General features: G+C 38.3%; 2 protein-coding genes across 3 annotated transcripts; both read left to right on the top strand.

The window, feature by feature from the left end:
- The first annotated feature begins 219 nt into the window (after nucleotides 1-219).
- Nucleotides 220-5,379, top strand: vdac1 (voltage-dependent anion channel 1). The gene is made up of 9 exons (XM_056731784.1): nucleotides 220-331; nucleotides 1,413-1,482; nucleotides 1,772-1,821; nucleotides 2,150-2,302; nucleotides 2,633-2,685; nucleotides 2,854-3,081; nucleotides 3,424-3,574; nucleotides 4,523-4,580; nucleotides 4,680-5,379. Exons 2-9 carry the CDS (start codon nucleotides 1,416-1,418, stop codon nucleotides 4,769-4,771), a joined length of 852 nt encoding a protein of 283 aa, XP_056587762.1. The 5' UTR covers nucleotides 220-331; nucleotides 1,413-1,415; the 3' UTR covers nucleotides 4,772-5,379.
- Nucleotides 5,380-8,009: 2,630 nt separating this feature from the next.
- c19h5orf15 (chromosome 19 C5orf15 homolog) lies at nucleotides 8,010-11,272 on the top strand. 2 transcript variants are annotated; one of them, XM_056730187.1, is made up of 3 exons: nucleotides 8,010-8,174; nucleotides 9,094-9,710; nucleotides 10,183-11,272. In XM_056730187.1, exons 1-3 carry the CDS (start codon nucleotides 8,066-8,068, stop codon nucleotides 10,312-10,314), a joined length of 858 nt encoding a protein of 285 aa, XP_056586165.1. In that variant the 5' UTR covers nucleotides 8,010-8,065; the 3' UTR covers nucleotides 10,315-11,272. The 2 variants fall into 2 exon arrangements, with proteins under 2 accessions (XP_056586165.1, XP_056586164.1); XM_056730186.1 differs by having other exon boundaries at nucleotides 8,013-8,174; nucleotides 9,091-9,710.
- The last annotated feature ends 540 nt before the right edge of the window (nucleotides 11,273-11,812 follow it).

Below are 11,812 nucleotides of genomic sequence, written 5' to 3'. Positions count from 1 at the left end.
TAGATTTGAATAATGAACATGGCACAGCATCGTGATACTACCTGGTATCGAGATACTTCAGCTGGTATAGTATCGTGACATGTTTATGGTCCCGTGACAACACTAGTACAAGCGAGACGTAGGTCACCCTAGTGCCAGGGCTGTAATGGCGGTGCCGTTGACGTACGATTCAGCGACCAATGCGCGTTCTAGATATTTGTTACGTCTATGCGCAGGCTACGTACGCTGTTTGCGTACGTACGTTGGCATTTGTCCGTGACTCCGTGTGCTTGCTCGTCCCATCCTCTTTGCTGAGTGTGACCGCCGGGCGCTGTCTGCATCGCTTACAGAGGTACGTGTGAATATTATCCTTTTATCACAGATAAACGTTTAACTGATCGTGCTCTTATGATGCAATTTAAGTGTAACGCATATGTGAAATTGTATCATTGAACTTTGAGGATGATGTCGCGAGCAGGGCCTGAACCATTAAACCTGCTCCTGCATTGATGCTGTTTATTCATGGCTTTAAATTAATGCACATATCGCAAGGATTGAAGATTAACTTAAGCATACCGTGTTTGTTCAGGGGGCACGAGACACCGTAGAATAAATAAAATGTGCAAACGTGTTGTAATGCATCGATCGCGCGCTCGTGTGCGCTCGCGCACGTAACGTTGTCATTGTTTTGTGCATAACCTGATGATGGTTTAAAATACACCAAACACTTGGACAGTAATGCACAGACTGCGTGTTATATTATTGGAAAAGGGATGTGCGGTCTTTAGTCAGGTTAAAATGGTTACTTATGGTCATTTAATTTCTACAGTTTCTGTCAAATAAAGTTGTGCTTCAATATCCAGAAAAAACCTAGAACATCAGTGTTCATTCTGCCTCTAGATAGTTTTCTTCCAGCAGTTTGCATATGAGCATTTATCTGGATTTTAACAAACCCAAAGCGGTCAAGTTTTAATGTACATGTATGTCTGTACTTACTTTGAGAATATAGTCACGTATAATGTCAAATGCATGCTCTTTCAGTTAAAACATCTTTTCACTGGCCCACAGACTTTAAGATTTTAAGACTTTAAAGGTTTAAGAATTAGTTCAACAAAACTGCAAACTTGCCAATTTTGTGTAATAAAGTGACTTAAAGATGTGAAAATAACTTTTATTAATCTGGATAATGGTTTGTGTTTCACACTGGTTTAGGACTAATAATGCTAAAAATAAAATCATTTGAAGTCCATTATCTAAATACAGAGGAAGGTGAAATCTCTTTAATGAAGTTGATATGTTGTAAATAAATAACATTGTGGTTAAATGGACCCATCTGTTAGTGAGCCACTCCCTGTGTCCTACACATGACCTCTGGTGACCTCTGTCACTGCAGCTGCAGTGTAACACAGCGTCTCTCTCTCCCTTTGTTGCAGATAATGGCTGTTCCTCCGACGTACGTTGACCTGGGCAAATCCGCCAGGGACATTTTCACCAAAGGATATGGTTTGTCTTTCATACGAGACTACATCAAATGTTCTACAACTGTTTTCATGCATGGCTAATCTGCTAAGTATTTCTGTGTTGTAAATCATTCATCTGAGAGTGATTGTCCTCTGTAGAGGGTCACAGCTGAGACACTGACTTCCTGTCAATGGCTTTTGATTTTTAATCAATAACGTTTATTACGAGGATTTGCTTTTTCAACGTGACATTCTGTAAGCTTACAGTCATGTCACATATAAATCACACACTTTATGTTGTGTGGCAGTGACATGTTTTTTTTGTCGTTTAGGATTTGGTCTAATCAAGTTGGACTTAAAAACGAGATCAGAAAATGGTTTGGTAAGCAGCCTGAATATTCCAATACAGTCATAGATGTAATGTATACACACTGATGAACTGACATGCTTTATTTATTATGAATTTATTCACTATTACACTATTGTCGGCTTCTTTATGAGAAAGGCAGTACAGATGTAGTAAAGCGCAAAAAACTCATTGCACGAGATTTTGGTCATAAGCCATGAATACTGGTGTTATTTATTATTTATTGAAAATATAAGCGTGAATAGATGACCTTAAACAGTTCATGTTTGTTCTGGTTCTGTTTGTCAAACACTGTATAATTGATGTTGATGGGATAGTATTGTGTTTTCTCATATTATTGTAGGAATTCAAAAGCTCTGGCTCAGCGAACACTGAGACCAGTAAGGTAGCCGGGACGCTGGAGACCAAATACAAGTGGGCCGAACACGGCCTGACTTTCACTGAAAAGTGGAACACTGACAACACTCTCGGGACGGAGATAACCCTCGAGGACCAGGTACCGCTAGTTGTGTCTTCTCTGTACGAGTATACATCTTTACTATTTAATAACAACTACTTAATTTATCCTCCTCCTGACAGTGTCTGAGGCCTGATAAAAAAAACTCTTCCATTAGTATTGTTTACTGCTATAGCTGTTTGATTGCTGGGTTTAGCAGTAAACTTGTCAGCTCAGATGTAAATGAGGACTAGGATCCAGTGGCATGTTAAGATTAGTCACAAATAACTGTGTAAACATTGAGCAAGGATAAGACGGATGTGGAGCACTTACTATCAACTCCACTTTATATTTATAGGGATGACATTCTTGTGTATTTTCTTTCCTCAGTTGGCCAAAGGACTGAAGCTGACGTTTGATTCCTCATTTTCTCCAAACACGGGGTATGTAGCCGTCTGTCCAGCAAGAGTTCACATGTAAACCAGCTCCAACCCGGTCCAAAGCATCATAAAGCAGCAGACTAAACTAGCACTGTCATTCATGCTGGACTTTTCATCAGGTGAGATGGTGAACCTATAATTCTTCTGGTGTTTTGATTGTTTCTCTCGTAGCAAAAAAAGCGGGAAGATCAAGAGCAGCTTCCAGCGTGAGCACATTAACCTGGGCTGTGATGTGGACCACGACATCAACGGCACGGCGGTGCACGGAGCCGCGGTTGTGGGCTTTGAGGGCTGGCTCGCCGGGTACCAGATGACGTTTGAAGCCGGAAGGAACCGCATCACTCAGAGCAACTTTGCCGTTGGCTACAAGACCGACGAGTTTCAGCTTCACACAAATGTGTATGTACTAAAAGTTGGTCTCTAGTGTCTTGCGACCTGAATCACAGAGTCCACCCTGTCCACCTTGTGTTTGGTTACAAGGGAGGGTTATTTTTATACATGTTTATTCCCTGGCGATTGGATTTGTCCAGGGCTTTGCGTCAGGACAGGCACATTAACACTGCTGCCCACTGGTCAGATGGCCACTGACTGTGAGGTCAAATGTCATGTCTTATTTAAAGAGGAAGTTTGTTAACCAGTGTAATACCAGCAAAAATAGGGAAAAACTCTTCTACGTAGATGATATTTGTATAAAATATGTTACTTAGCTCCTCTATTTGATGATGTGTTTTTACTTCACAGGAATGATGGAACCGAGTTTGGTGGGTCGATTTATCAGAAGGTGAATGATAACCTGGAGACAGCCGTGAATCTGGCCTGGACTGCTGGCAACAGCAACACACGCTTCGGCATCGGTGCCAAGTATCAGATCGATGCCGACGCTTCCTTCTCGGTATGTGTTGTGGCTCTGTCGTTGAATTGCAATGCGCAGCATTTAGGAAGCAATATACACAATTATTTTTATAGATAATACATTTTAGAATATATTTGTTTTATTATTTCATAAGATAATAGGATTTTCATTAAATATCGCTGTTTACCGTTTTCTGACCAGAGATGTGTTAGACTTAAGGGCTCAGCATAGTCCAGGCGAATTGCGCTTTGGTTCTGCATTTTGGGGTAAAACGAAGCTCGAAACCGTTGAGAGACGTTTTAGTTTTTTCGAACAATCCAACACTCCTTTTGTTTCTGGAGGCAAGGTTTACATGAGGTTTACAAATAGCCTCTGCAAGGCGACATTCGAAAGCATTCATGCTGCTTAAAGTTATCTTTTTTTATGTAAACCTTATCTGACTTTACCTCAGCTAAATAAAATGTTATTTCCCACAGACCGGCTGGCGCTACATGACACACCTTCCTATTACGTAATGGCCATGGACCAATGGTGGCCAACATGAACTTTCCCGGAGAGTTCTGTTAGGTTTGCTGCGGCGAACTAGTAAAACGAATTCACCAAATGAATCGGTTTTGTTCGAAATCAGGTCACAGATGGTCGCTTTTTCGATTTCTAATGCAGTATGCTGAGCCCTTCAGTCCATATTTAAAGGAATAATTTATGGAAGAATGTTCATTCTGTCATGAATTGATCACCATGAAGTATTTCACAACTGTTAGACATCTTCAGAACACAAATTAAGATGAATTTCTAATTTTATGACTTCAAGAGAATTCTATTTATGTGCAAAAAAATTATGAAGTTTCGTGTCAGTCGTGTGTGTACATCTTTATTTCTATTCTAAACCATAGCCAGAGTATGAAATAGTTTTTAAACTTAGTCAGTTGATTTCTCAGAAATGTGCATAAAAAACTTGAACTGTGATGTTTGTCTCTTTCTTTACAGGCCAAAGTGAACAATTCTTGTCTCGTTGGTCTTGGGTATACTCAAACCTTAAAACCTGGTAAGTGTTTATAAATGTGTGAGGAACTTCATGCATCCCAAATAATGTCAAGTGTTATTGGTTATTATGGATGTGATTGTTCCCTGTCTCTTGGTTCAGGTATTAAACTGACCCTCTCCGCTCTTCTGGATGGGAAGAACATCAATGCTGGTGGCCACAAACTGGGTTTGGGTCTGGAGTTTGAGGCGTAGGATTGCAATTATCCTGAATTGATCTTTTTGAATACCTCCCTTCACAAGTCTTATTTCTCTTAGATGCCCTGGCTAAGGAAATGTATTATACTGGATAATTATGCATTAGTGATGTGCATTTAAGAAGAGTATCTATGAAATTAAAGACCTAATGAATTTTCAATACACTAGATTTAATATTATTTATTAGAGCACTGATCATGATGGAGATTTAACAAGAGGTTTATTGTTTGGCTTGGAAACGGCTGGTTATACTACGGTACGACATTCCAGATCCACAATTTCTGTCTAGACCACTAAACCCCCTCACAGAAGCTAGAAGAATTCACTCTGCTGTATAACTATAGAAACCAGACCAGGAGTGTGATTAGTGTTTGTGTCTCGTCTGTCTCTGTATGTGAATCTTGTCCATTTGTTACACATATAGTTTTACTGCTGGATACTGCCTTTACCTTCATCTGTCCCTAAACATAAGATGTCACAGGGAAAAAGCTTCTTCAAAACATTTTCAAAGGTGAATGTAGTCTTCCATTTTTAAGTGTAGGTTTATGGTAATGTGGATTTAGAGGGATGTTTCATTTCAGTTGAATAAAACCATTCAACATTCACTCTGCTGCATTCCCTTTCTTTTGCCAGAAATACATCTGTTGTTTGTATATGTTGCCTCATGGCACAGCAAACCATATGTTAAATATGAAAACCCTTCTGAAAATTAACCAGGGTTGTACTATAACTTTGTATTATAGTTTAACCCTGGTAAACAGAAATTACCCATGGTTATGCTGAAGGAACCATTGTTCTTAATAACACTATGATTAAACAAACGGTAATAAATACAGTAACACGGTAACTGCGGTGTTACAACAATAAAAAAAACAAGGCTCGTTTTTTAAGGAAAATAATATAATCTAGTGGAGGAAAAGTTGATAACATTTTATGTACAAACTGTAACGTCAACAAGTCACGCATGTCATTTTTAAAACGGGTGTGAAAATATTGCTGGAATCTGTTTACACACTTGTGACCCCAGGACGCATGCGTGTAATGAGGGCGCTCGCTGCAGAGCCAAGGGGGTGGAGCATAGCTCCAGCTCCCCCTCGCTGAACACAGAGGATCTGCAGCTCGGAGAAATGGGCGTGCCGAAAGGTGAAGGCGTGCCAATTTTTAAGTAGTGCCATTTTTTTCCACTATTGTGCTAAGTACTATACAATAAAAGGTGTTTTTTATCATATCTTATTCGATTAAAAAGGAAAATAATAATATCGGATTACCTAAACCATACTTAAAATGAAAAATAAAAAGCAGTTGTTAATAAAATATTGCGTTTTGTTGTAAAATGACGGCACAGGGGTTGCTCATATTGGATTTGAACTATTAATTTATATTTAAGGATTAGGAAAAAAGAGTAATAATCAAAAGAAAATAACAAATATTATTTAAAGAGTGGTACAAATGTCTCTAAAATAACACTTACAACTGCACTAGCATTTTATAAATTCAATATAATTTGCTTTCCTTGGTTTCATGATAGAAAAATGTCATACTGTAAAAGGCTTTTCTACAGTTTAAGTACAACTATGATTTAGTTTTAGTGAATTCGGGTAATCTGGTACATTTTTTGCAGTTTTGACTTTTTATAGATATCTATTTAACACATTAGATCAATTCAACACATTAGACTTTTTTGATATCCCTAAGATGTTTTATAACCACACCAGAAGAAAGAATGTAGGTATTATACCCAGAGGAGACAAGCCACACCTATGAGTGTTTTTGTGCCAAACAAATCTGCCTATACATTTGATAATCTGGGACATATGTATTAGGCCTTAAAAAAACTATAAATTTATGCATGCCAATCACAAAATCACAATTTTTTGAGAGAAATCTCAAAAAGAAAATGCATATTCCAATATTTTATTTCTTTACACAGGATTAACAATCTTCTGTGTTAATGAATTTAAATTCATTTAAAACTCTATTAAAAATGGTTTAACATTCTATTCACAATAAAAAATAAACCAGCTTTCATGTAGCTCAGTGGTAAGAGCATTGCGTCAACGGTCGTGGGTTCGATCCCAGGGGACTGCACATAATTGCATTTTCTCCATTAAAATTGGGGCTACTTATGGAACAAATACTCATTGCAGGTGAGAGAGACAAATCATAATCTATCTAATATTATAACCTTCAGTAGTCAACACTAACATCCATTTCTCTTTCGGGCATAAACTTTTGTCATTGGATTTATAAAGTCTTTAAATGCACATTTCCCCCATCTGAAGACTTTCCCAGATTACTAAACGCATGCTGTCCACAAAATTTTTGAAAGAAAAAAAAACTAAACGCATTTTCAACACTTTAATACATCTTTTGTAGATCACAAACATAATTTGAAAGCAATTAGGAACATTGTCTTATTTTTAACAGGTTTATGTCCTTAACATTAATTCAGCCAGAATCCTATGTCACTGACCTTTGCCTTGCAGTTCCAGGGGAGCTTCTTGATTGACAAGTGCCCCGCCCCTTTCTGTGCAATCGCCATATGAATCCATGTGATTTCAGTTAATGCGATGGAAAAAGAGTGCACTGATAGCAAGCTTTCAAATTGTCTACTAATTGTAGTTATTTGCACCATAAAGCAGATATTTGATCAAAATATAATTAAAAATGAAGGGAAACAACGGACGGATTCATCCCAGTACGAAGAAAATATTATGGCATTTCATTTTCTGAGATTGTTAGAAAAGTTTCAACAGTTGTAAGACAGTACATTTACATTTAGCAGACGCTTTTATCCAAAGGGGTAGGCAATGGAAGCAATTGGGACAGCAGAAGTACAACAAAAGCATAAGTGCAATCAAAAAGAAGAAGACTGGTCTCATATAACCTAACACAGTATACAGAACTATCCTAAGAAAATAGAGTCAGAACAGATCAGTCAGATGTTGACGGAAGAGATGTTTTCAGACGTTTCTTAACGATGGCTACAGAATCTGAAGATCTTGTAGCATACATAGTTTGGGCATTAAATATTTGTATTAGGTGTTCACGTAATGCCGTTTGTCACATGCTTATCGTGCTAAAAAAACAGAAATCATGACAATATTAGGGAGTCGAAAACAACAACAAATATTAGCATTTATGACGAGTTCGGACTTTACCTGCGCGTGGATAGCTCAAGCTCCGCCCCACTAGGTCCAGCGAGGGGGAGCTGCAGCTTTGCTCCACCCACTTAGCGCCGCAGCGAGTTGTCATCCGCACAAACGTCTGACCAGGATCTAATCATTAAAGATGGCGGCGGTACGGAAGACACAAGAAAGATTCTCCGCTAAGAGAATATTCCTGGTTTTACTGTCGCTTCAGATCCTGTCTGTGAAATGTATTCCGCTGACAACAACGGGTATGTGAGAGATTGACCGTTTAAATGAATTCATGTACACTGCGAGTGGTGTCGTTATCATTCACGTCATCGAGTCACTGTTACACGTCTGTTTAAAGATGATCCTGGTTTATTCATCTCTGTTATCACATGTATGTGTAATTGTTGACAAGTAAATAATAGATTTGAACTCAGCTGTTAACCCTCTGCATGAAACAGGAGTTTTATTGTGTGTTTGACTTCGACATCGACTTCAGAGTATCGCGAGAGATATTTTAAAGTGGGGTCTCGAGGACCGCTCTCGCGCTACTCTGATGTCATACCCCATTCGGTCTGCGCAGAGCTGCATGAAGTCAAACGCACTTCTATTTACTTAAAAACCGGAAGACATGTGATGTTAGTGACGTGGTCAGTTTTGTGACAGTCATTCGTTGGTCAATAAACTACGAGCAGTGAAGTATAAAATGTAGTTATGTAAATGGTATAGTAATATAGTAATGTCTTTATTGGCCAGGTGAAATACACAGTCATATGTAGCGAGTTTTCCCAAGTTACAAAACTGTTTTTTTTAGAGAATGCTAATAATGCGACCACAAGCACACACTGTATGAGTCAGTTCATAAACAAACAAAACCAGACTATCAGGTATGACAATACTACATGAATGTGTTCTTCTGACTGTCAGGTGATCCATGTTTGTTTGTCAATTGATTTTACTGTGGTTTTGCTACATGTTGTATAAATGGTCATCAATCTGCTGAGAAGTCAAGTTATTACACTTTTACTAGTAGATTCAAATCACGGTTCCAGTTCGTTAGGAGTATAAATTGGAAATTGATGGGTTACGATATTTACGGATTGATATAAAAGCTGTATTTGAACAAAATGTGTCATAGATTTAACTTTGAATGCTTGTGTTATTTCTTTCTTTGGTCAGAAGCTGCTGAAATCCAAGTCACATCTAACGACGAGAACACATCAACCACAAAGAATAACAATAATGTGGTTCAACCGGTTAATGTGTTAAACACCACAGCAGCTCCTGTCACTGCAATCAACATCACCAAAGCTGCATCTCCTTCTACAACTACTACTCTATTAACTGACACCCCCGGCATAGAGATGACCACAGAAGGGATTGAAGATCAAGCTCCACAGAAGACCACCGCTGTGCCTGCAGACAAGCCGTCCACCATCATCCCCACCCCTGCAGGACATAAAATAGACACCACTGTGGATTACAAGGCTGACAAAACTTCTCTAGGACCTGAGACGAGCTTTGCAGATGACACAGGTGATGATGTCTTTGAAAGTGAGGATGAGGATGAGGATGACTTTTTGAGTGACAGTTTTACACCTCAGGGCAGCCAGGCAGATAGGGATAACAATCTCCCTGATACTTACGAAGGTCCTGAGAGGCCTGAAAACATAAATCTACACATCAAGGACACGACAATCTACACGACTCAGGATGAAGATTCCCATTTCTTCTTTCACCTGGTCATCATCGCCTTTCTAGTGGCCATCGTGTACATCACCTACCATAACAAGAGAAAGGTATGATCCTCCTGTCATGCCATAATGCTCGAAACTCTCATTTTTAAATGCATCATAGCAAAACTTGCAGTGGGTATTCAAAATAGCAGTGCTTCCAACAGATTCCAGTCAGTGGGAAAATGGGGTGCCAGTGCCACCACGTTAATGTTACATCATCAGTTGTGTCATATGCATAAACTGGACAGAGAATTACTACTAATACTAATTATAATTATGTTGTTTACTTGGCATTGAAATTGCAGTGATTTAACAAACTAAATTAAACCAGCAAAGCAAAGGTCATAACAACATGACTAATATAGCACACAATGAGCACAATAATGTCCAGAATTCATCATTTTGAACGGGTGTCTGATCAGAATCATAGTTTTTGTGTAGGTTAAAACTGACTTACACATGTTTAATGTGAATGTTGTGTTAGTTATGATGCATTACTAATAACTAGTCTTTTGCTTTGTTGATGTATGTACAGATCATGCTGTTGGCTCAAAGTCACCGCTGGAGGGACGGGCTGTGCTCACGGGGAGTGGAATATCACAGACTGGATCAGAACGTCAATGAGGCCATGCCTTCACTCAAGATGACCAACGATTACATCTTCTGAGCAACGAAAGACTTCAGTGAAAAAACTAATGCAGAAGCAGAATGTTGATTTTTGTCTGCTCATGGTGTCTTATTTAGTCAGGGGTCGAGTGGTTGAGATATAATACTTCTGTTTCATATTCTCTCAGATTGTCTTTGTTTCTTTTTTTTTTCTTTATTTGGGATAGATGCAGATGTTTTAGAATGGGTAATGCATTTAATGCAACATTTTTACTTTACAATTTGACAATTGAAGAGAAAAAATACAATTCATCAGTTTAAAGCAAAGCAAAAAGGACTGTCCATGTAAATATTTGTTTGCACACACTGAAGGTTATCACGTTGGCATGCGGTGAAATGGGGATTTGTTTTCGACTCAAATAAATGCAGCACAGAAACATAAAACTATTCGTCTCACAACATTACAGTTTATGATAGACTCCAGCACAACGACCATTTGTCATAGTTTACCTCATTGTGATGATGTGAGATGTTTTCTTTCCTGCTGATAGAAATGAGTAAATATGTGCAAATACGCATGCACACCTCAGTTCAGCAAATATCATGAAGTGAAATCTGAATTTGCTTGTGTTTGGGGGCAGTCCCTTATATGTTTGTTTTCTGACTTCAGTGAAGTTGTTTTGTATTGCACACGCTGTCGTGATGAGCAGCTTCTGTCATTGCCAAAGTTCTGGAGTTCTTACATTTTTCGTTGCACATGCATGTGTTTAACTTAAGCTCTACATTATCAACTATGACAGATCAGCCGATATTATCATTTTGATGTGAGTGCAAAGCTGCATGAAAAGTATTAATAATGTATCTGAGCCTTACATTTGTCATTTGTTGAAATATCAAAGCAGTTATTCCCTTCAAGAAAGCACATGAAGGTTGCATCTGTGCATGCAGTATATAAGAAAATGCCTCTTCAGTCAGTGGAAATCTAATTCAATCAATAAAACATACACTATGTAAACACATCATCATGGTGTCTTACTTTCATTATGAAATATCAATTAAATACGCAATGTCTATTATAAGAATGCAGAACGGTCTCCCACCGGAGAGAAAAAAAATACTTGTCTGTGTGGCTTTATATACAGTGGTGGGTGTTCTCATAAGCAGATTACTCCTAGATCTAGAGAAACGTATCATGAAGATAAAAGTATTGAACTATAAAAACAGTAGATGTCTCCTAACTAACAATGAAACCTGATTTTTTGTACATGTGTGTCAGCAGCCGCTGGGTGGTAGTAGAGTCAAGTAAAACCAGTAGAGCCAAAACAATTGATCTTGTTACAACATAGTTCTTATTTTTAAAGCAACCAGAAAGTGTATAGCTAAATGAAACAAGACGATCTCAGAAGTGAAGCACTTCAGAATATGCAGTCTCATGACATCCAAATCCATGTCTATTAGTAAATCACAGCGTCAGAGATATAAAAATCGTTCTGTTAGAAATCAGGGATACGTGGCAATAATACAGTTGACATGGATGGATTTTCATATAAATAGAAATA

Source organism: Triplophysa dalaica, chromosome 19 (genome assembly GCF_015846415.1).
Source record: "Triplophysa dalaica isolate WHDGS20190420 chromosome 19, ASM1584641v1, whole genome shotgun sequence".
Lineage (NCBI taxonomy): Eukaryota > Metazoa > Chordata > Actinopteri > Cypriniformes > Nemacheilidae > Triplophysa > Triplophysa dalaica.
This window is presented reverse-complemented; position numbering and strand designations above follow the sequence as displayed.

Coding starts and splice junctions, on each gene's coding strand:
- vdac1 (XM_056731784.1), top strand. CDS start 1,416: ATGGCTGTTCCTCCGACGTACGTTGACCTGGGCAAATCCGCCAGGGAC. Junction 1,483..1,771: donor CATTTTCACCAAAGGATATG/GTTTGTCTTTCA, acceptor TTTGTCGTTTAG/GATTTGGTCTAATCAAGTTG. Junction 2,303..2,632: donor AGATAACCCTCGAGGACCAG/GTACCGCTAGTT, acceptor TTCTTTCCTCAG/TTGGCCAAAGGACTGAAGCT.
- c19h5orf15 (XM_056730186.1), top strand. CDS start 8,066: ATGGCGGCGGTACGGAAGACACAAGAAAGATTCTCCGCTAAGAGAATA. Junction 8,175..9,090: donor TATTCCGCTGACAACAACGG/GTATGTGAGAGA, acceptor TTCTTTGGTCAG/AAGCTGCTGAAATCCAAGTC. Junction 9,711..10,182: donor CCTACCATAACAAGAGAAAG/GTATGATCCTCC, acceptor ATGTATGTACAG/ATCATGCTGTTGGCTCAAAG.